Raw genomic sequence first — 25,306 nt, 5'->3', positions numbered from 1 at the left:
ATATTTCCCAGCAGCCTTTGACATTTTGAGGTGAACACTAATAACGGTAATGACCTAACATTAGTTTGTGTAATTTAAAGCAGCGGTCCCCAACCACCGTAGGACATTTGGAACTGAGCCGCACAGAGCAAATAAACCAAACATATTTTATTGATTATTAGAGTCTGAAAGAGTGTTATTTTGAAAATCCGGTGTATCCGCCTGTGCCTCTGTAAAAAATGTCAAACCGCTCGTCTGTCACATAGTACAGTAGTAAAAAAAGTAAGCCTGCAAGACAGTAAAAATTAGTAAAACACAAATGTCTTTTTGAGAACTACTTCAGAAAGAAGAACTGTCCAAGTAATGAGACAGAAGTGTACAACTACCAAGAAAAAGAAAGCTGCTTTTGAAAGAAAATATCAGCAGTCCTACTTACAGGTGATTCTCACCCGCCTAACCCGCTCTGCGTTATAAGTGGCGACAGGCTCGCAAATGAGGCAATGAAGCCTTCAAAAACTGTCAAATAAAGCACTGGCTGAATACCCTGCTTTTATTTCCCCCCCTTCCTACGTTTATGAAGCGTGATTTTCTGCGATGAGGGGGGCCAATACAAAATTACACAGTTGATTAGACAAAATTATGAAATGGTGACTAAAAGAATTACAGATTTTTCATATTTCATTGGTCTGGTAACAAGCATCAGTAAAGCTGTGTTAGCTTGTTAACCGCCACAATCAAACCCCGACCATGATCCAGCAAATGAGTGGTGCCTTGAGATATGGGTTTAATCCGTTAAAATTCATCAAAATACTCTCATCTAATCTTTCCCCATTGTAACGGACAATCAAAACTGCTGAAAGGATTGTCGGTACCCCCCTACCCACCATTGAGGACTTGCACGCTGCCAGAACTAAGCAAATCCTCTCGGACCTTCCGCACCCCGGTCACCAGCTCTTCCAGCTCCTTCCCTCAGGTAGACGCTACCGATCAATGCAAACTAGAACTAGTAGACATTCCAACAGCTTCTTCCCTCTTGCGATCAACTTCTTAAACACCTAACCTATAATTCCATTACAACAAGCTGGCAATTTTTTGACTTGAGTTCGTTGTCACATTTCTGTGGGGCCAATTATGTATTACTCGTAAACTCACTGTAGTTGTCTCGCCATGCTGCACTATTTGCATATACTGGCCACTCATGCCAGAGTAGCATCTGCTCCATTTGCACACCGATTGAGGAGTATCTGTAACATTTGCACAACCAACATTGTCCCAGATTATCGCACTACTCGTCACTTTAAACCCCATACAATCCTTGAAGTCTCAGCGCCCTTTGCACAATGGTCATTGCACCGGACTATTGCAATATTATTCATTCGAACTGCTCTAAGTGCTAGAGGACTCTGCATCTTTTTGCACAATTGTTTTTTGTCAATGTCTTTATGTCTCCAAAGTGTTCTGTAAATTGACGGTCTGTTGTACTAGAGCGGCTCCAACTACCGGAGACAAATTCCTTGTGTGTTTTGGACATACTTGGCAAATAAAGATGATTCTGATTCTGAAATAAATGGTCGTAGCACCCTATAATTTTGTTCTTTATGAAAACATAGAGCAGTAACATAATTAAATAGAATTTAAAGAATTATACAGTTTCTGCATCATGATTTAATGCTTCAATTCAATGAATTATTGTGCTGCTCCTCCTAGTGTGCCTGTCTTGGCCACCGGGGGCTGTATAATACAGTCATGCAGACACAAAAAAAGAACAATTTCATAACTACTGTATTGCGACTCAGTAAGCTGCTGTAATATTAGTTTGTTGCAGAGGATAAAGAATATATGACTGGGAGTATTGTTATATTGTCTGTCTGCATGTGTCGCTTCACCATTTGTGTTCAAATACCCGTTGCTCAGAGGATGCTAAGTGTTAGCCGTTTACCATTATGCAATGCTAAAGTCGAACACAGTGGCACAACGTTTCTTCATATTGTCCCTTAACCACCCTCCACCCTTCCCTGCGGCGCCACGGCGAGGCCAGCGTGGAGGGAGTCCTCAACCAGCTGGTCCTGGAGCACCTGCAGCTCGCTCCCTTGCAGTGGGGTGAGTCTCATATGTGATATGCCGTGATGATTTTTACCCGAGAGAAGCTTCACTTGCGTTTCATCCCCGGTTATCCAGTCACCTCATTATCTGTCATTTAGCATGTGAAGCCCCGAAACTGGTCTCAACCCATGTTTTTATTTGCATATATAATGGCCTGCGGTCTATTTTGGAGAAGTGGAGACAGCAGCTCTGGTAGTGTGTGAACCTCCAGGGACCCGCCGAGCACTTTTTTCTGTCGCACCATCTGCGATCGTCATCTGAAATCACTTTTGATTCACCAGGGGTAGTTTTCTGTAGGAGATTCACGGCACCTCGTTTTGGGCATTGCCAGCTTTTAGTTGGCTGGGACCATTGTGCTTTTTTTTTTTCCTGCAAAGAGGAAACAATCTGCAAAATGAGGCGCCAGAGCAGATCAAGCGTGGAAATGTAGACTTTGTTAAGAGGTGGGAGGGATCGTGTAGAAATCACCTAGATCCTCCCTCCTTAGTGTACAAATGTCTGAAAAAAAAAGAACAAGGGTTACATTTGTTTCTTTTCCCCATCATCCTTATTTCCGTAAAGGTGGCCTCACACTTCCAGTCCCGGCCTTACGAGCCCTGCTGATTATATGAGCCAAGTAATTTGTGTCGGCCCATTAGGATGCCTTTATCTGTGTTGCCAAAACTATCATAGGCTCAATTACGGATGTAATTCAAGCTTTTCCCCTGCACCTAAAAGTGTAAGTCTAATTGGATATGTTGACTTGCTTTTTCCTAGCTTCACACATACACACAGAGAGAGTGTAAAATTAGGCCTGCTGGCCAAACATTCCGTTTGTATTTGTAGTCGTTTAAGGGTTGTTTCTATCTGTGCTCTGTTGATTTGTGTGTGTGTGTGTGTGTGTGTGTATATATAGCCTTTTCCAAGTTCTGACAGTTATCAGAGACGAAGATGCTGTTCCAAGGCCGTAATGATGCTATCTGTCAGCAAAGCCCATGTTGCATTATTTTTATTTGTACATTGTTATTCATCTTAAGGGAACAAATGGAGGCCAAGGCAGACACTTTTAAAAGCATAGGAAGCTTTTAACAATTCAGGCACATCTTTTATTGCAAATTTTTCCCTGCAGGGTGGTAGAGCTTTTTAAAAAAAAAAAAAAAATAATTATTTGACAAAGGCGCTGCCATATTACACAAAGGAAGTGTAAATAAGACTAGTCACGTCTCCGGTTTATGAACTTGAATCGATGATATGAATCTTGGCTTGGTTTCTTTACTAATTCCAATAGATTTCTGCAAAGTCTTGATTTTATTTGATTTTCATTTGATTTTAATTTTCCGCCTCAGCAATCAAAGTCAACTTGTCAGACCCTCTTTGATTCTGTTGACAAATTTCGGGTGGGGGAGAGAAAAGCCCACCAAATTGTACACATCCACCATTGATTTCATTGTGTCTGAAAAGGGTAGACAGTTTTACATACTACCTGAATGCCAGAAGCTGACTCTCGAAGATGCTTGACTGTTTTTTTTCTGCCTGACTGCTTTTATTATCTCTGACAACATTTTATTGCACTCGCAGATATAAGGGGTACTCCTCGGAAGTGTTCAAAAAGAAGACGTTTGTTGGCAGCCTTGGCGAATGAACGTGAAAAATTAGGACGTCACTTACATGCTGTGCTTAAGTCTATCTTGACTCATTTTATAAACACCTCAACTTAAAGGAGACATATGTATTGTTTTCCACAGTTTTTGTCAAAATACCCCAAGGATAAAGAATTACAGCATTCTGTTCACCCTATTTTTCTGCCTGTTTTAAGGCCCCCCTCTACTGCTGGGCCAATGTTAAGTACGGCTTCTTTGTTACCATGACAACTGGCAGCAGAGATACAGGCTTTTCGATGAAGCGTCCATAACTTGCGGGAGCCCAGAGCAAGAAGAAAAAAACATCATGAAGTGCTTTAATACAGACTCACTATGAGCTCGCCACATTTTGAACAGGAATAAGGAATTTCAAACAGAATTCTGTCCCAGCCTAGTTTTTCATTCTTCCATCTGTCAAATAGATATTTACGTTATTAAAATAGGTGTTGATCAAACAACTGAAAGCATTTACTCACTGTATTTTTTCTCATACTGGTCATGCATTCTGTAGACTCATCTTTACTACTTTTGCTTTACTTTTGTTTTCTCCCACCCTGTTCTACCAAAGCTATAACGCTATGAATCAGTTTGAATTGCCCAACACTTTTTGGGCAATGTATCATCCATGATAAACTGCACTACAGTATCGCTGCAAACTTCAGTAAGTAGAAAATAAGTAAAAATGTATTTTATATAGCGCTTTTGTAAGACAGTGGTCAAAAGGTGCTTTACAGGACAGAAGAGTTGAGTATTAAAAACTTTACAACAGCAACAAATACATCACTGTAAACAGGACAGCAGCAATGTCGATAACAACAGCTGCAACAACTACAATACACTTTGAAGCAGACAGAACATATTTTTTTAAAATGTCTGTTACTCTTTTTTTGTCAAAATACCCCTTTAAAATTCTATCACACACCCTATTTCTTGCTATTTCTTTCTTACTGAAATCAAAACTTTATAATGCCGGGCCAACAAGTCCAGGGTTTGTTACCATAACAACTGGGACTGCGACTGAAGTGGGTTGGCGGGGTGCTTTCGTCATCTCGCCGGCAAATGCCTGTGTAAAAGTTGGCCTGATCTCACCTTCAAGTTTATGCCTAACAGTCAGTTGTATCGCACTGGCAAGTGTGCGCAAAACAACAGGTTGGATCTTGCCAGCGAGTGTGCGCAAAAGTTGGGTGGATCCCGCCAGCGAGTGTGAGCATGTCATCTGCGTCTCGCTGGCAAATGTAGGCTTAACGGCAAGTGGCTGTGTAACAGTGGGCTGGAGCTCACCAGCAAATGTACACATAATGGGAGGCTAGATCTTGCCAGTGAATGTGTGGGTAACAGCGGGCTGGATCTCACCACTGAGGTTCTGTGCAACAGTAGACCGGATCATCGCGCAAAAGTGCACATGACAGCTGTTGGTTCTCACCAGCAAATGTATGCATAACAAAAGACTGAATCTTGTCTGCAAGTGTGTGTTTTCTCTCCTTTGTGTTGCTCGGCGGGTTGGCTCTGGTCCTCTTGCCGGCAAATGTGCGCTTTCGTAACCGGAGTCCAGGGTGCAGAAAAAATGTCGAGTGCCGTAAAGACAAAGAAAGTAATTTTCGTATGGAGACGGCAGCAATTCATTTGTGTGTATTTGGTGCATGGACAAATCTCCAAACACAAATTAAAGTTCCTCATTAAGTTCCACATAACTTAATGAAAAGCCCTCAGTCAAATCTTTGTTCATTATATTTTTCCATATCATTCGCCTCCAACCGATGACCAGTTTTCAGGTTAAATATGTTATGGCAAAATGAAAAAGAATGTGTAGATGTAAGGTTGAGATGAATTGTAGCTTTTGCAAAATTGTCTTACTGAGAGAAATGTAACATGCTTCAAGGCGTGAAATTGTTTTCTTTGCAGTCACATTCCTCATAATACATATTAAAATACTGGTTTTGAATGCGTGTGCGTTTTTTAAAAAATTGGCTTTATCATGAGAATGAAGCTCAAGAACAAATACCAAAGAAATCTGATCCATGTAACAAAAATATCACACCATGTAACATTCCTACCTCCACACATACTGTAGTAGAGGTCGCAATGCCAGAACAGCTGGTTTTATTTGCCTTTTGCAGCCTGGCGTCATGTAGATAAGCTTATTGATTATAGAGTTGCTGGTCTGTCAACTTGATTAAAGGCAAAGTGGTGTGCCTCGTGATGAGGTGTCACTATATCAACTTAATGGGGTGTTGCTAAATACACAGTCACCTGGCCAATTGGATCGACACTTGCGTAGTTTGTATATACCCTCACCGACTGTATAAACGACTGTAACAAAATATAAAAATACATGCATTATCAAATAAATTTTCAATTTTAAACAGTGGGGTTTTTCTCTCACTGTTTTGCTTTGAGAGGCAAAACAATAATCTCGCATGTGGACTTTGCAACCCATTGACCGCCCCCCCCCCCCCCTCCCTCCACTCCTTTCTCAATGGAATACAAATTCACCCATGAATGGAAAGACAAATGTTTAACCTGGAAGAGAGATGGAAAGAAGAGGGTGGGGGCCGTGGCTGTAAAAGGCAAAGAGATAATTTAATAAGACGGCACTTGTGAAGCGGCTCACATGGTCGCAGTTTTATTTTATCCGCCCTCCCTGCCCCCTCCTGCTACCCTGCTCACACAGATGGATGTTTGGCTTTCGAGCACACGCAGGGGGACCTCACCTCTGTAATAGTGTGCCTCCAAGCTTTTTTCAGGTGCCTAATTGCCATGAGCGATGGAGGTTGACAAATGGCACTGCCAAGTGGTTCACCCCCCAAAAAAGTACCCCAATACAGTCCTGTTGTGTTGATGAAGATTAAACCTGCAACATTAGAGGCAGGATGACAATGAAACTATTCATGCTTGGCTGCAAGGAACGAAGGCTTTTACACTGGTAACTTGTAATTTGTGTGCAAATACATCATCAGATATCTGCAATGCAATGCTATGGAGCCTTTGGGAGAGGCTATACAGCTTCCTGAAGCCAAGCTTCTATATAAATGTGAGTTCCCCTCCTTGTCATATCCCAAAAATGGTACAGCTTTAATATAGTAAGGTTTTGCCAGCCCAATATCCTGGTGTTTGAAAACAACATGGATGAAGTGCTTTGAATTTTACTTTTTAATTCGTTCACTAAGGATTGATTCACACTGCATGGTTCAAGTGGCACAATCGCGATATATGTCATGGAAGCGTAACTAAGAACAAACATGGATAACAAAATTGGATATCTTCAGATCAGAATCAGACCACTTCCAAATGTAGATAAAAACCGGATACGTATTGAATATGTGCCAAATGTGCACCGTAAACGTACAGATTGTGTATACCTCATAAGTGTGAGCTTGATGTCATCGAAATACCGTGATCGGTGACATAAAAACAAAAATTAATCGATGAACTGATGGTTAACTTCCCATTGTCGATACGTTATTTGCTCAAATGTCAATCCATATCCAGGAGACATCAAAACAGTATTTTATCCCAAGATAGCGATTGTGTTTCAAGCGGACTTAAATATTCTTTGTCTTGTTTGAATGGTAACAAGGATTTGTGTAACATCCCCTCAGAACAAGCTCTCCCATGCAAATGTTGCGCAGTGCCGACCTAATTGGCACATAGAGACGTCAGGCTAACAGTCAATAAAATATCAGGGGGAAAGGCAGATATTTTATTACTGGCCCCACTTCCTCACTGTCCAACTACTGGAACAGAGAATCTTAAATTTGCAATGGCACCTGCCCATTTAGCTGATTGATAGGCCCGAAGAGGAGCACTGGCCAAGCAGAGGTGGATTTATCCACTTGTTTTTCACCTCTGTTGTCCAGGCTCTGTCAATCTACCCCACAAAACATCTCCTCCTGATGTCAATAGAAAGCCGGAGTGGGCGTGCGCACCTTTGTGGGGCCTTTTCATCCATAGAGGCATAGCTAACTCAAAGGAACTATATGTTTGGTCACAGGGCAAACATACTCTTAAGGTTAATTGGTGAAGTTTTTCAGATCTGACACCTTGATCTGGAAGGCTTTTTGTATCTCACATTGAAGGCGCTACCATAGACAAATTGACATCATGTTCTCTTTAGTGTGTGGGTACACACATGCCAATTTATAAAATGTGTAAAATTTTCCCACTGTTGTGAATCAAACAGGAAGTTAACCAGAAAATAATTTCCCGATCACTGGCGAGGCCGTAAGTTGATCGCGGATCTCGTGCATGTAGTCCATTACTGTTATTGCTTGGTCCTGAGCACAAAAACAGAGAATAGGTGACTTTTTCAGCAAATTAAAGAAGATAGGTTCCAGAAAATTTTCAGGAATAGGCAAGTTGGGGAATGCCAGACCACAAAAATGCAGGTGTTCCCTGTAGTAGAAGAAATAGAAGAACATAGGCTAAATGTTTATCTGGAAACTACATTGAGGTTCCAAACTCTTCTTCTTGTAATTTTTATTTTGGTGAATGACTTCTGAGACACTGTTTTGTGTTTGTCAATAGTGCATGCTTCAGGTCGCATCCTAATTTGGTTTCACGTCACAATCATGGAATCTGTGCCTTGGTCAAAGCTGAGTGTTGACCACACAATAATTTGTGATCATAAATATTGAACAGGTTTAAAATTCATAATTGTTGGCCCGGATTGGGGAGGAAAAATTCCTTTGAACAGACCTCACACCAAAGGATAATCGCTCAGAAACACATTTTTAGAGACATCTAATCTATCATTTGATGACTGATCTGCTCAAATTAGGTTTTGTATCGGTACTGTATGTGTCTACTCCGCTTGAGAAAAGTGTCACAAGCTCCCTTCTGTAAGCGTGTGATTGTCAAAGTTAGCCCATTTAACAGGCTTGGGGCATCCATTTATGAGGCATTTATCATAGCTACAGAACAATACGGGCCGTCAGTGCTGCAGTTTTGGTGGAGTAGTAGAGATTTATCAGACCTTCTCCCACCTGCCACTGACAGTCCACCTGAGAAGATCTCATTCATTTTGACAGGTGGGATTAGGTTTTTGGGTGAATTTGACTCTGTTGTGTTCTAAGCACTTTTTTTTTTTTTTTTTAATTCTTTGAGACGCAACAAAAGAATCCCCGGCGGCTGCTGCTGCATTCTCATACTTGGAAGACAGATTACCTGTCATCTCTCAAAGCAACAAAATCAAGTCTCTCTTGTGTCGTCACCCGAAAGTCCCTGCGCGCTCAGCCTCTCCGCCACATTAGAAGTGCCACTAAAAAGAGGGAGTAATGCGATGTGCCTCTCTCACCTGTGTAAGGAAAAATAAACACTGCTGTGTTATTACTCGCAGGCAGTAATCGTCATCAATCCTCATCGGGAGAAAACAAACAGATCATCGCTTGGATGTCTTGTCGAGGCTCCGTGAGTGTTTGCGTTATAGCTTAACGCTGTGAAATGATGGAAAAGCTTGTTTTAAGTGCCGTATCTCAGCTATGAATATCAGAACATGGAAATCAGTGGTCTTGAATACAAATGTACCTTGCTGGACCATTTAACAATGAACTTAACTGAAATTATTACTCGCTAAAGTGGGGTACACGCATCGATTTTGAATATCTTAACCAACCACACACATGATCAGCTTAATGCTCTGATAGTATTTGGTGTACTTAAGATGACCAACACAGCACACCACAATCTCCACCAACAATCAAAAGTCCCCTGGCCAAAAAAAAAACCAAACAAAAAACTGATGTTTGTGGTTGTACCAAAACGGGCCTTAGAGAAGCAGCATGGTGCCATAGGGCATCCAGACTACCCGAAAAATTTTGAGGTTGCTTCCTAATTTATCGTTTCTTTTCACATCACAATTATGGGGTCCGTGGATCGGCCGAATTCTGTGTTGAACCCACAAATAAGTATTAGCAATCGTAGATTTTGAAAAGCAAATCAGGAAGTAAAAAAAAATCCTTCTTGAAATGCCCCAAACCATAGCATAATCTTTCAGAGACATCCCGTAATCGGGCCTTTGCTAACTTTGATCGGAAAGGGGACATGATACTTAATTTCAAGTCACCATTATTGGTATTTGTGTATTGTGCTTAAGGTAACACCTTGTATAAATTACTACAGGCATTTACTGTATTTTGGTAAGCTTTTGAATTTTACAAAGAATGAACATTAGGGCACCATCAGGTGATTGTACCAAATTACTGCTTTTGCACCACATTGCAGCTTTTTTATATTCTAACATTTTAGTATTAATTAAATACAATTAACAGTGTTTGACGTTATGTGCCACACACACACGGATATGCACGCTTAATAGTATGTGTATGAAGTGCTGGCCCCGTGAGAGAAACTACTGTACAATTTACGTTTTTTTTTGTCTTTACAGGTGCTTGCTTTTTTTTCTTCACCCTCTAAAGTAGAAGTTGCTTGCCTCATCACAAGCCCCCTAGCTCCGCTCTGGTTGGCCCAGGAGCACAGGGGGCTGGGTGATCCATGAATCACTTTTCATGAGGCTGCAATACAGGCTGAATTCCATGAGGGCTTAAAAAAATAGTGTACCGTATGCTGTAACTGTTGATTTCTGGAGTATTTTGACGAAAGCATCTCACTGACAGGTTAGTAAGACACTTGAGACCTTCAGTGGACCTGTGTATAAAATCCACCAAGAATGTTTTTAAGGTGGAACAGAAGTGATTATTTAAATCAGGTTTTTGTCTAATTTTTACGTCCCATCCACATGCTATACTACATAAACTATGCTAGCCTTTCGGAGTATGGGATATCAAATGAAGTTGTCACTTTTCCCAGGGCGCTTGGCCACCTGCTGAGTTCGCCAGTCTGTTTGACGACGACGAGTCGTGACACCCTCACGTCAGAGACGAGTCCCATTTGCTTGCTATGCTCATTTGTCACCATTGATCTTCATTAATGATGCTCTGGCGCCGACTGAGTCATTCTTCATATGTCTTATTTAGTTTTCTGCAGAATTCCTTTTTATTGTGTGTTGGCACCAAATAAAATTGGTAGGTAATTAGCCATAATGAAATTCAAGAAGGCAAAGTACAGAAAGTGTTATCTCAGTTTCTTCATCTCTGTGTCCATTGTGTACAGTCTTAAAGTCAGTGTTGATTTGGTTGTAAAATAAGGTTTGAAATTACTCTGTCCAGATAACATTGGTAGTGTGGCGGTTCACGTAACTTTCCCACAGCTGCCGTGGGATCAAGTTCCATTTAATGCTCTCCTACAAATCCACCTGTGATTGTGATTGTCCACCTTTCGCCTGAATTCACCTGTTGTCACCCCGAACAGGATAAGTGCTAAAGAAAATGGACAGATTACTCTAGCCAAACATTGATTTCTCAAAGGGGTCTTGTCTTTCATACGCATTCTATGCTCTGTGTTCTCACCCTGAATGTTTATTTAGCATTTTACTGCATTTGAGCTGGACTACTTTTTAGCCATGAGCATCATTTCACTTGAATTCAAAAGGTTCTGTGTAGTGTATAATAAGAGTGTTCACTCTAGCATCTACTAATTAAAGTTCATCAGTGGATGTAATTTATATTTGAGTCATCGTATGGCACATACTGTACTGACACCTCAGACCCAGTAAGTTCTATTTCTAGTTGTATGGTTATCATTGCCCTTTTTCAGAAGATTTGTTGATGCTTTGTGAAGGTTTGAATTAGTTTTCTTTGACTTTTGTGCCATATACTTCCAGAATATTTTCTCAAATATTTGGGTCCAGGGACATCCTTGCAAGGGAGAGATTACGACCATGTGTACCTCTAAATGACATAGGAATTATGTCACCTATTTCCAGGAAAAACATTCATAATGTTACAATAACAAATTCATGTTTTAGAGAAAAAAAAATACACCAGAATGTTATGAGAATAAATATTTTTTTTCAAGAACAAAGTCTTATCATCAGCTCAACTGTGTTTTAAATATCTTTTTGTTTTTAGAGCAAAAACTTACAAGAGCAAAAAACTCCCACATTCACAGAGGAAAAATCTCAATTTTATGGGAATAGTCGTATTTTTCCAAGATAGTCGTAATATTATGATATTCACGTCAATGTATAACTAGGGAAGGTCTTATTTTAATAATCTGGAAAATATGCTTTTATTCTATAAAAAAAATAGGACTATGGTCTCTAAAATTAACCCTTTGTGCTCACAAATAAATAGAACTTTATTCCTGTCATATAAATGTAAAAATATACATTTCAACTTTATTCATGCAGATATATCAGATTGTTAAGGCAGGGATGGGTAATTAGCTTATTATGTTTACCTTATTGATGTGCCAGTCCCTATATACAGTATACAGATACATCTCAATCAATTAGAATATGGTTCAGAAGAAAATTTATTTTAGCTCTCATATATTATATAGATTCATTAAACTAATATCTACATAAAAAATCATTTTAATTGTTTTGTTGGATAATATTGTAGTTTCTAGAGATGCATGGTAAATTTTGGGTTTTTGTTTGCTGTAAACTCTAATCATCAAAATTCTGCACATACCGGTATATTCAATTCAGTTTGTGTAGTACAGCTCTACGATATGAGTTTCACTTTTTGAATTGGGCTACCTAACTAAATGAAGCTTTTGACACTGTTCTAATTTAATGAGATGCACCTGTTGGGATGCACTTTTTTAAATGATACAACGTAATTTATTGCAACTTATTTTGCGGACCCACAAGCTACAGCTCCTAGACCCAAGTTTATAAACCGCTGCTCTAGAAAACATAACAGGTCATTTCATAATGGGTTTAATATCTGGTAGGCCAGCTAGGGGTCCTCAAGAAAGACCAGCATGCTGACAATGCACTGTCAGCCCTTGTACACACAATATTCACCGCTCAGACTGCTGACAGCTACCTGCCGCTGTCACATATAGTGAACACGGCGGGCTCGAGCGAGACTCCTACTGAGATAGGTTGAGCACAACCTCGCACGCCGGAATAGCACGAGCAAGAAACAGTGTGTCTCTCTGCGTAGAAAAAAATAAATAAATAAATACTTTACCGGATGACAGCATATCATGGAGAGGTGGGGGTTTCAGGGCCACGGAACATTTCCCCGCCTCCCCTGGTGTAGTGCAGGAGAATCTATTTTTGGTAACACTTGATGAGAATATATTGTCACTTTTTTTTTTTTCTTTCTCCCCCAGACTTTTATTTGCATTTGCTGGCTGCCTCTTGCTTTCACAATGCGTCCACGTGCGGGTAGAGTCCTGTATCACACATTTATAACTGGTGTTATTGCCTCTAATGGTGGTACGGGCATTTAACAGGTTCAGAGAGGTTGCGCTTGCGAATGTTGCGTGGAATTAGAATAGGGTTTCACGTGCCATCGAACATAATTAACCGCACGGAGTGATTAACATGACACGAACAGTTGACTGGCTGCTGTCATTAGCTTTTCGTCTCAATGTCATTGAAGGGAAGCAATTCATTGCTTTCGGCAACTATCAGATGGCAAGATTAAAATTGACAAAAACTATATTTGATTGAGTCTGATCCAACCAAAAGTAGATGAGAACAGCTCCATATATTTAAATCATGAGCCTTTAATAATGCATGAATCCATGAGAAAGGTCGACGTTGATAAGCTCCGGTATCGCGTTTTGACAAGGTTTCATCTGTAATGTTAAGAATTCTTCTTTTAATTGTATTTTTTATGTTTTTAAAGGGCTGTTGCAACTTTTACCATGTAGGATTTCTTTTCACTTTCTCTTTTACTATTCATTTATAAAATGCCTTATCGCTGTATACTGTCCAAATCTACTGTCTAAATTTCCTTGATTCATCAATTGCTTTTTCGTATTCACTTTAGCAGTGGCGGGCCATGCATGTGGTACCTGGGCCTCCAATTGGGACTGAATCCACCTCTTCACACCACCATTATCACGTCCTGCTAACATAAACCACCAATACTATACAAAAAGCAGGAGAAGTCTATTGATCATACAGCGAGGCGTTTCACTGGTTACAGCAGTTAAAAAGTAAAATAAAATAAAGCGGCACACATTTGTGCCATATACAGCTGGAGCAGTTCAGAATCAATGTTTCTCTAGTAACGTGACAGAAACATAAAGAATATTAATAAGATAAATCATATTGTATTCACCGGAGATGCTGATAATTCAATGTATTAATGACCACTGATAGCTGCAGGTGTGTTTTTCTTGTCAATGTTGGCTGTTACAAGTTAAACTCTGACCAGCCAATCAGAGGACGGATAAATGGTGACTGGTATTGTGTAATTGTTTTTTACATTGGTCAGCACTACTGATTCTTTTTGTATAATTCTGAAATGTACATACTTTTTCAGTTTTGTGTGATTTTATGTTTTTTGTTGTTGTTTTTTTTGTTTTTTTTACCACTGGCAGTTCATCACTTACTTTTATACCATTACAAACTAGTCAATGTGCCTGACCTGCTTGACTTTCATTAAAAAAACAAATGGAAGAATTTAGGTGTTCTAAAACGTTTGGCCTGTAGTACAATAATACAGATGATCATTTAAAAAAAAAAAAGGTTATGTCAAACAAGTAGCCTTCTACATGGCTTTTTATGCTGAGGATTGGTGACCCCTGGTCTATAATATCCAGTGAACTGCGTAACACTGGCGGGAGATGCATTGAGAGAATATTGCACACTCCATGATGTCTACTGTAGCTGTCTGCCGCTTCGCATCTAAATGAGGCGGCTTGGCAATCTTCTGTGGGTCGCCCGTCCTTGCGAATAGAAGAAATGCGATGCGCCGACAAACAAACTGGTTTAAACTCTGAAGGCGAAAGCACTGACGACGAGCGTTAATTAGAACGGCGTCCTTTAATCGGTGCCTAGGGGAAATAATTGGTCTGTGGAGGTCTGAGTGAATCGATAGCCAGGGGCTCATATATGTTGTTTGCTCTCAACACACATGGGACCTTCCATCCCTCTTCCACCTCACAATTGAGGCACAGTTTGAATGTAATGATGCCGTGTATTGACAGCCTTATGCAAATGGTGAGAGGCCCTTTCATTATGAATACCAGGACCTTCTACTGTAAGTCACATGGTTGACTTCAATCCCGGGGATTATGTATGAGATGGAACGTTTGAATGATTACAGGTTAAGGCAGTGCCTTGAGAAATCGTCAAGTGTGCAGTGGGATTTATCCAATTTTACTTTATTGGTCTGTAAATGTTGTTTACGATGAATACTGTGTTTTGGTTAGCTATCTATGCCAGCCTTGTATCATGACAGGCAGAACAATTAAATGTTCTTCCATTAGATGACAAGAGGTACATTATTTGACCTGTATATCCACTTTGTGACATATTTGTTGGGTGCTTTGCCATGAGATATTTTTTCTAATGTAAAATTATATGCCTTTGCTCAAAGGTTGGGAAACAATATTTTTTGTGGATTACTGCTGGTTTTTGCATGTCACACAGGGTAATATGCCCATCTATGACCTTTTGCGATAGTCTAACACACACGCAGAAAACCATGCACACACCTATTTCTTAGCAGCTGATTCACTTTATGTCCTCCTCCTATCAAACTGGGCTGGCCTTTTGTTCTCCCCCTTTGTCGACTCTTGTCATTGCACAAAACACCTGGTATTTAAGAACAATCACGCTTTGACGAGTAATTATGAGCTGTTTTCAATGCGGTATTGTCTGCAAACACAATATCCCCGGCAGTCCCAGAAGGCAACAACGGCAAAGCGCTACAGGTGGTCCAAAGGTGTAATGTCCTGAATGAGTTAAACTAAGCGAAGCACTGTTTCCAACGAGCAGTTTGGTTCCGTTTGTGCCTAGCTTACAATGTTTCCATTGTAAAGTTTCACATAGTATCCAAGATGTACCATTCAGTTTTCAGAACCACTTTGTTCGGCTGCCTATCGGTCAAATTGATTGGTTACGGTTTGTTTGTTTGTATGCAATGGACTTAACGGCTTGGTAGAAAGGGGCCTTTAGTAGAGGGGGTCCTCGGTTTACGACAGTACCGACAAACGACATTTCAAGGTTACGAACGACGTGCAATGAACTAGCGTAAGGCAGCACAAGAAGGCATGCTCAGTTACTGCCATACTTACTGTTTTTTATTTGATTGCTTTGCGTTGCAGTTTATACAAATATTTACTGTAATCCTGATGTTTCGAGGTTACGGATGATGCACAGCAAACGAGTTGGCGCAGCGGCGTAAGAGGCAAAAAGAGGGCACATTCAGTTACCACCTTACTCTTTTCTTTGTTTTATATATATATGGCCTACAAATGTTTTGCATACCAAATATGTACTGTAATTAAGACTTTCCTACTGTGTTACTGTAGTTTAATGATACTACAGCGCATTCTCACAAATTCAAGTTAAGTCTCCACCATAGGAGCAAAACTCCAGCGTAAATCCTTTTCTAAACTACATTTCTTCACCCAAGCACGTACCTGATAAAAAAGACATATATCACCTCATTCTGATGTCCTTTACATGGGGGTCCTCAGTTTAAGCCTTGACCGGCATACGTTTCAAGGTTATGAATGAAATGTATTGAACTAGTTTGTGAAGGCATGCTCACTTAAGGCCGTACTTACTCTATTCGTTTGATTGTATTATGTATGGCCTGGAAGTGTTTTTCATGCAAGTGTTACTGATTGACTATGGTGCGTTCCGACTGTATAAATTTCGGTTACGTTGTTGTGAACCTAGGATCCCCTGTACTCGAACTCATTGTAGCACTTCCCTCTGCTACTAGCGAAAGTTCCAAACAGTGAACGCGTTTATCACGGGGATAATTTCTTAACCCACGTTGGCATAGGTGAAAAAATGCAATTAATAGACACCATATATGGTAAAAAAACAAAATTTAAATACCTTAACCCCTTCCACATTTTAAATACATTTAAACTTGTTAAAACATAATTTTAAAATGTATTCCTTAGTTGAAACTTTTTAAGAATTCCTTAGTTCTCTCGCTTGCACACTTCTCCAAATAAGAGGCCAAGTGTGCTCGCTTCAAGGTGTTGATTTGACACTCTCAGTTGTTTACTGTAAAACTGACACATACAACAAGAAAATTACACACTGTATATTTAAAGACCCAAAATGTTCAGCCAAACCATGTATTAACAAAAGTCTGCTAGCTTAATGCTAAAATATAATGCAAATTGCTATGGACGGACTAACGGACATTACCGTAGAGGTTCCATTAGTTCCAAACTTTAAACAACTGCTACTTTAACATATGACATCTACACATCACATACAACAAAAGATAGTTTAACAATGTATAATTCATGTTATAGCTGTGTTAACTGTATTTATCCTTATACAAGTCATTTTACTAAAGGTTAAATTATGAAATCCAGAGGCAACCCGTTTGGTTGCCTATGGATTTGCCACTGCGTTCTTTCCTGAAGTGCGTCAGTTTCGACGGTCTATAATGAGAATCTACGATAGGGACTCAATGTGCTGTGTGCACTGTTGTTACGGTCTCGTGTGTGTGTGTGTGAGGATTGGCGTCGAGCTTGCCGGCTGCGAGCTCCATCCAGTTAACTGATTCGCCCCTCCCACGGGGGCTCGTGTCGTGCCGTATACGGTCGCAAAGGTTAAGCGGTGAGTCAGAAGCGGTGATGACAGGTAGAGCAACGAGGCCCGGCCGAGCCACCGTGGAAGCGCTGTGTGCCGCACGCGAGCGCCTGCAGCTCGCTTGACAAATCAAATCTCTTCCCTCTGTTGCTTGGCATGACGGCACTTGGTTCCATAATGTCCTAATGAGGTACGTGGGGGTTATAGACGTTTTCTCTCCCCGCACCCTCCCTCAAACAAAACACCGAGCCACTTTAAAGACGTTGTTTAATCACGCCAATATGATCAAAATGTGTGACAAAAATAATTAAAAAAAAATAAAAATAGTTACCTCAAACTGTGTGTGCTTAGTAGATTGCTGATTTTACATTGTAGAGTACAGGGACTGAGCCCAGCTGCAACTAGCAAAAAAAAAAAAGGAAAAATGTTTGGAACTGCCCATAAACTGTAAATATACGACAAACGCTTACATCAAACAAGTTCATCAATTTCAATTTAACTTACATGATCCTTAAAAATATTACTAAAAAAATGGCTTACAGATTATTTGAAGACTCTCTGTAACTTCCACTAACAACCCAGGCTCAATTGAGCTCCTCCCCGACATGCAAAGCTTGTTTCTCAATCGAGATGTATCACTTCCGCTATCATTTCTGTAGACTTTTCCTATTTTGACAGGAAATTGGCGGCATCTTGTGGCATCTTAGGGTATTTCAGCAAGAGCACAGAAACCACGAATAGGATTATTTTTTTAAGAAAATAGCTGGGAATATGTTCCACAGGAGTGTTTGTCAGTAATTATCAGAGAGCAGATTTTAACATCGGAGTTCTTCACGCAAAATAATCAATTGAAAACTTTCAGAATCATTTAGCACACAGAAAGCGCAAATTACGATAGGTTACGTCACTTTATTGGTTACTTCTGGGGCAGAATATACTTGTCATTAGGGTTGGAAATCTCTCACCACCTCACGTTTCGATTAAATTAAAGATTATTGACGTGTCTTCATACATTTGTCCTCGCAAATTCTTTGAGTAAAATTAGACATTTATTTCCATTATCTTTAATTAAAACAACCCTGAGGAGATAAGAATGAATGAAATAAAATTAATTGTACATGCAGTCAGATCATCTAATTGGCGCTTATTCATTCATTATTGTCAGAAAAGATTAACAGTGTTAGTAATTAAGCATTTAGAGATGAATATAGTGTCTTATCACACACAAATGAATTGAGAAAGCAATAACAAAGAGATGGCACACTGTGTCATGCGTCCACGTTCGTGTCACAGAAAGCTCCGTGATCTGACATCACTGTTGAGTGAGGTTGTCACTTTCCTCAAACAAGATAAAAGTTGTCATATTTAGTAGTTTAGCTGGTTTTAGGTTAACAGACTTAAATATGTATTGATTGTGCTAGCAGGAGAAGCTGCCCGAAACTCTGGCTGTAAACCAAGACACGACCGACTGTTTTATCAGACATCTGTTTTTACTTGCCCCGGTTCATTAAAGTGAGAGTCATTCACTCGGATGCTTGCGCAGATGCGTGTACGGACATTTCTTTTCCCTCATAATACCATCAATTGGGCAATTTTACATTTTTCACGGTTTGACTTTTGTCGTTCCACCAGCATTGCATTTTTTTTTTAAATCCATTATTGAACTGTATTAATCGATTGAGAATCGTTTTCATCTGCATCACGATGCATTTAAGAATCGATTATTACTCCTACCCTTACTTGTCTTAGACGTATCCATTTGAGTTTGACCAGACATGAAGAAGATAAGATGCAGTAAAAGCAGTGCAGCGATATGGATTTTCCCCACAGATGGATGGGCTGAGCCCTCATTGTTTGTGTGTGTGTGCAGAATTGTCATACACTCACACACTTTCTTTACCATGCAGTCTTTATTTCCCGGTAAATGTCGTTATATTCCCCGAAGAGTTCTTTTAACAATGGACTACTCGAGGCCTCGTATAGGTGGGCATCGTTGTTTTGCCTTTTCAAAAAAAAGCAATTCCCCAGAAAGTATAGATATGAAATTGTAATTCTGCCGAGGACAAATGGAATGCGGCGCTGTTCTGAATTATAAATGAAAGCAGAAGGACCCCAGCGCTGCCGTCTTGCTGCTCGTGATTCAAACACTTGGTCGTGTGCACGACGCGGTCGCACGACATAACAGCCAATCTGTTAGTATGGCTTATTCTTGCATTTTAAAAGAAGCTGCTCCATCCATTACAGTGGAAGTTTTGTTGTTGTTGGCTGGCAATTTTAATTAAAGGGGAATATGATCTAAAATACAAAATGCATAAATCAAAAATGTCATTATTTTCCAGAACAACGTCCCTCAAGGCCAGGCCTTTGCAAACCCTTGGTTAATTTGTTATTTGCATTATTGTTGTATGTAGTGTATTTTTTCCTAATCAGAAGAAAAGTTATTACATTCCAACAGTATTGCATCCCAATGAACAGTTCTGAGGCCATCTAAGCCTTTCCCATGTGTAAAGTACCAATAGAGTATAGGGGGGTTGTAGTTGTAGTAAGTGCTTAGGGGGGGGCAACGACCAGAGATGTAATTAGTTGAATGCAAGAAGCTACATGTGTGAACACACCCTGTGGACATACTGTAGCAATTTTCTGCTTCTGTACGGACGGACAGTATTTACTGTAGTTATTATGATCCCATTTAGGGGGAAAGCATTGTGAAAGGGGCTTCACGCTTCCAGTAGCCCTAAGCAAATCTACGTACTACATATTACATTCATCTGTCACACCGCAGCCTGGCCATGAGTGAGCTTTGTAGTTGCTCATACTGGTCTTCCATACGCCTTCGTCACATTCGCCGATGGCCGACATTCCTTGACCACTGTGCAGCAACAGTTGTAATGTCGTGACGAAAAAGCCTCCGACTCACGCAACCCACACACTCTCTCATACCAAAATTATACACTACAGCAGCAAATGTGGGTAGTTTTTCCATTTGAGAGACTGAGCCAACGAGGACTGAGAGAATCAGTAAAATGTGAGCCCAAAAATAAATAAATAAATAAATAAAATAACATCATGTCATGTATCCAGAGCACTGCAGGCTTTTGTAACGTTTTCAGGCAAAGGCATGCAGCAATTTAGTTTGTCAGCTCCAGTTCTCGCCCTTGGCCGTCAGCTGTGACTGGTTTACCAATATTACTAACACTCCAGACCAATAGTGTGCATTTACAATTAATTGCCCTGTAACTGAAGATTTTCTGTCAACCGTTTGTTTAGTGTACAGGGTTGTCCTGTGACAGTGAGTCATTTGCATGCGTGAGGGCTCCCCCTTCTTTATCTAGACAGCCAATGAAAGACATTTTAATGTCACTCTGACCTGCATGACTGTTTACTTAATGCCCTCAACCCATCTGCCAGTCTGAGTTACTTTCCACTCCATGATAGCGCAGCCTCGTCCTTATGGCACTTCAGAGAGAAAAGGCCTCAAAAACATGGCACACCATAATAAAATAGGGCTCATTTTCTAATGATAAATACATTTATGCATTACAGTTATTGACATTTAAATTAGACATTTACCTGCCCTGTGTCCAATAAAACATACAATGTTGAAACATTAAATGAATTCAGGCATCAGCAATTATGAATGGTAACCAGCTGTACAATTCTACAAAAAGTTTGGTGCTGTACTATTTACCCAATTGGACCTTGAATTCCTGCTGCAATACAATTCACAGACATGGTGCACCGGCTTTGCTGAAAATGTAATATTTTGTCACTGTTTTGCAATCATTTGAATACAATTAATATGAATATGTTATGGATTAAACCCATTGGAATAATTTAAAAATATTTTACTTTAAGACAGTCAAGGACACTTAAAAGATGAACAAAATGCATTTAAAAAATATAAATGGAAAACAACTGAAAAATATTAAATACATCAAGATGAATAGAAAAAAATGCCTCTAAAAATAGTTTAAAATTTTAAAACAATAGCTAAATAATAATGCTTTTTCCAGTCAGTCTTTCTCCCATCACATTCATTTTAGTGCACAATCTTGAAAAAATCTATATAATATATATACATATATATAGCCTGTGTGTAAGATTTATACAGGCACTCCTCGTTGCATCCTAACCTGTCACGATGGCACATTACTTAAATCACCTGCAGGTTGTTACTCAGCTGCATCATTATTCTCTTATCCGTCTGCTTAATGCAACTCTAAAACGTTGATGGCCGTTTTATATTTAGCTGCCACCATATTCTGCCAATTTGCATATTTTAGCTGCAACAGCTGTGGAATCCCCTGCCTCCTTCCACGGGCTAGCCTGCAGCATACGCCACATGTTAAGATGTTTTATTTATTTATTTTTTAAGTGATGAAGCAGTACCACTATTTAACTGACTTGGTATAATGTGTAAGATGGTGTATCATCAGTCGTGTCTTACCTATAGGCTTGTCATATATTGGAGTAATAATGAGAGAAAAAAATCACTTAACACAACAAAAAAAATGACACCTATACAAATAAAATACAGACTGCAACCAAAACAATAAAGTATGAAATTAATTAATATATTATATATATGTATATACGTTAATTATTTAGAAGAATACAAAGGTTGTTTTTGTAACATTTTTGTGGGCGTTTTCAGCTACCAATGTATGTAACACTCTGATGTTGCAAAGCTGAGGATAGGTTCCAAAAATGTGGTGAGGTGGATCCTTGAATAGAGAATCGCAAATAGGCATGGGTTCACTATAGTTAGCATTTTCCAGACTGTACCACTTGCATGTCCCACTTTACCACGAATAAACACACTTTACAGTCTTAGCCTAGCATTCATAAATATGCAGTGCTCATTAATACCATCTACTGCGTGGAAATGAAATACTCTCTGTAGATTTGCCTTTATACAGGTGGACATGCTGACAGGGCCCCTCTCTTAGTTCCCTTAAGCTACTAAGGTCCTGGTGACAGTGTTGTTGGTACAAAAAAAATATGCTTGAAAGTAACCTTGCTGTGCATTTTGAACATCACGTAGAATTATTCACCCCATTTTCGAGTGCTTGGGAAAACAAATGAATAATGCAACAGCACTCGGTGGCTGTGGTAGGTCGTAATGAGATTTTTGGGTCGTATGTGCTTACGGAGTCATCTTGCATTAGAGGAGTGTCATGGTAAGAAAAACAGGGTTTAGGCTTAGCTTTAGGTCAGGGTGTAGTGAGGGTGGCTAAATTTCATTATGTTGCTTGCAAGAAATGGTAGATCGATGCTCTGAACTGAACAAAGTTAGTTTTCTTGATAGAAATAAGCATCACGTTATGGCTGCATAACAATTTTACATTTTGTCCAACTATTTGGGAAGTATTAAACACTGAGTTTCCATGGCAAATTTTTCAAAACACATATTGCATTTCAAATTGTGGCCAATTAGTGTGTTGTCAGTAGAAGTGCGTGAGACGCAGAAATGCAAAGTTTAATTAATTCGCTGCCAGCCATTTTCAAAGCATATTGCCAGCTGTTTTAGAGCATTTAGACTGAACTTTCAAAACTCACAGAATATTGTGTTCTGTAAAAATCTAAACACAGAAAAAGAAAGACTCTTTCACTAAAAAAAGGTTTGTTTCTAGCTTTTTCCATTCTTTAGTAGCCAGCAGCAGGACATTTAGTGTCACCAAAAACACCGACCAAAGAGCCAGAGACCAGAGTTTTTGTTTTGTTTGTTTTTTTGTGGAAAAAAGAAAAAAAAAACATGTCAAGCATAGTGACTTTGACGCTAATATTTTTTTTTGTGGGAGCACAAGCTGTAAAACATCAAAACAAGTATGAAAGAAGGGCTTTTGATTGCAAAAAAAATCTTTTATTTATCGATATACAACTTAGAAACGCGCCGTGAATGACGCTGACACACCACATGGCTTGAGTGTGGCTTTTTTACATGGCATTCACCATTTACGCCATGAACTGCATCGATCACGACACTCACTTGGGGCTAAGGGCGCATGGCTGAGTTATTTGAAGTACAGAGTCAGCAGAAAGAGGTTCAAGGCTTCATTCAGAAAACAGGATTTGGTTAGGAGGAAATCTTTATCAGTGAGTGTATGAGACTGATGAACTCCATTTGTTTTTTGGGTTTTTTTAACGGAGAGGTCACAGGATGTCAGGGCTTGTGAAATCTTGACAGAAGGCACGTGTGATTTGTTATAGGTGGACTGATTAATGCGGTGTGACTCACTTTTGTTTTGACAAAGGATTTTGCTCAAATGTGTAACTCCAGATGGAGCACACACCTGCTAAAGTGTGAAGACAACAGATGGAAAGATGTGCTGTAACTAGGCAAATGAAGAGAAATTTTTCTGATGTTCCTATTGTGGCAGTTAAATTGGAAATGCAATCGTGTAATAGTGCATGACTAGATTTGGACTTTGGAACAGTAGCGAGTGCAATAAGTAGCAGCCTAATATATGTCTATAGTCTCTGTGAAACCAAAAAAAATGACAGTACTAATTCAGCATTCAAACGCTCACTTAAATACTCAAATAAAGTCAACAGCAGCAGGGATGAGCTATAATTTAGATTCATTTGCATGTAGAGTTGCAGGCATAGTGTCTTGGTCCAGTAGGTGGAACTTGACTTGCTCAATATTAACAAGAGACTACTTGTATAAACTTTGCAAAGACCCACACACAGCATTCATTCTGTCCTGCTGTCAGAAGGGTCATGCACAAACCCCAATGTATTCATCCATCCATACATCTGATCAGCTACACACTATTCAGTCCCTTCTTCCATTTGGTAGAGTTTCATTGATGTGAGCTGATTTTCAGCATTGTTGTAAAAAAAAAAGAATTCTATGCTCACACTGACAAATCTCTCACAAATGTATTCGACTGTTGAGAGTATTTGTCTCATAGGGCATCCAGCATTATGAGGTGCTTTAACGTCTTTCGATTTCTTTGACCTCTTAACGTTTTACAGTTTTGTTTTCAACAGGAATGTGGAATTTCAAAATGACTTCACCTTTTTGAGCCATCACACTGAATTCATAAATAGATCAAGCATAACATTCAACCACTGATACTGATTTGTCTGTTCATACTCTAGGGGCATATTTCGAAATCAAGTAATCTGTAAGCCACTTATTTTTTTAGGGTAATGCTGTAAGATTAGTTTGAAATGTAGTGCTATGGATTTGAGATCAACACTGCTTTTGAGTAGAAAATAAAGATTAGGGGGTTAATTTTGGCTTGTCTTGTCAATTATAAGGGAGAGAAATGCCAACACGTTAGAAGCTGGACAAGTTTAGGCACCTCACATTTGAACAGACTATGTATATGAATGGTAGATTGGTATATGGTATAATGACACGGTAGCTTGTAGAAATTGTGTGTTGCGATTGTGAGAAAAGGGGATGCAGTTCATGGAGTGAATGATGAAACTTTAACTGGAGCCAAGCGGTGAGTGAGTGTCGTTCACAGCACGGCATTTGTTCAGTTGTATATTTGCAAATGAATTATTGTTGTGCTTCAAATGCCCTTTCTCAGTCTTGTTTTTGTTGTCTTATAGTTTGAGGTGTCACAAAGCAAAAAACATTGCTGTCAAAGTCACTGTTCTGCTTGATATGTTCCTTGGTGTTTTTGGTGAAACCAACCTAGGTTCGAAAAAAACGAATAAAGGTAAAAACAAGCTTTTTTTTCTGGTAAAAGAAGAGAGTCAACTTTTGCTTACATTGTCACAAAACACAATATTCTGTGGGTCAGTCAAAATGCTCTTAAAATGGCTAATATGGGGAGCTCTGCTCTGAAAACAGCTGGCAATGAATGAGTTAATATGGGCAATTGCAAACATTTTTAGGGGGAGTCAATTAGTCGTTTTTTGTGGGGGCGGGGGCTTTTCACGGCAGGCGTAGCGGGAGGTTATTGTATTAATCATTCAAAAAACATGAAACCAATCATTACATTACAAGTAAATTTTTATCGACCCATCTCTTGGGAAGTGTGTATTCAAT

General features: G+C 39.6%; 1 protein-coding gene across 6 annotated transcripts in view; it reads left to right on the top strand.

Moving 5' to 3' along the window:
• Positions 1–25,306, top strand: part of trappc9 (trafficking protein particle complex subunit 9) — a 121,515-nt gene that overhangs the window by 81,813 nt on the left and 14,396 nt on the right. For all 6 annotated transcript variants that reach the window (XM_061759757.1, XM_061759756.1, XM_061759755.1 and 3 more), the window contains one exon: positions 1,989–2,079. In XM_061759757.1, the coding sequence (XP_061615741.1) occupies positions 1,989–2,079 (91 nt within the window). The remainder of the gene's footprint in view (positions 1–1,988; positions 2,080–25,306) is intronic.

This window comes from Phyllopteryx taeniolatus, chromosome 21 (genome assembly GCF_024500385.1).
Source record: "Phyllopteryx taeniolatus isolate TA_2022b chromosome 21, UOR_Ptae_1.2, whole genome shotgun sequence".
Lineage (NCBI taxonomy): Eukaryota > Metazoa > Chordata > Actinopteri > Syngnathiformes > Syngnathidae > Phyllopteryx > Phyllopteryx taeniolatus.
Note: the sequence above shows the minus strand (reverse complement) of the source record. Positions and strands in the feature narration are given on the sequence as shown.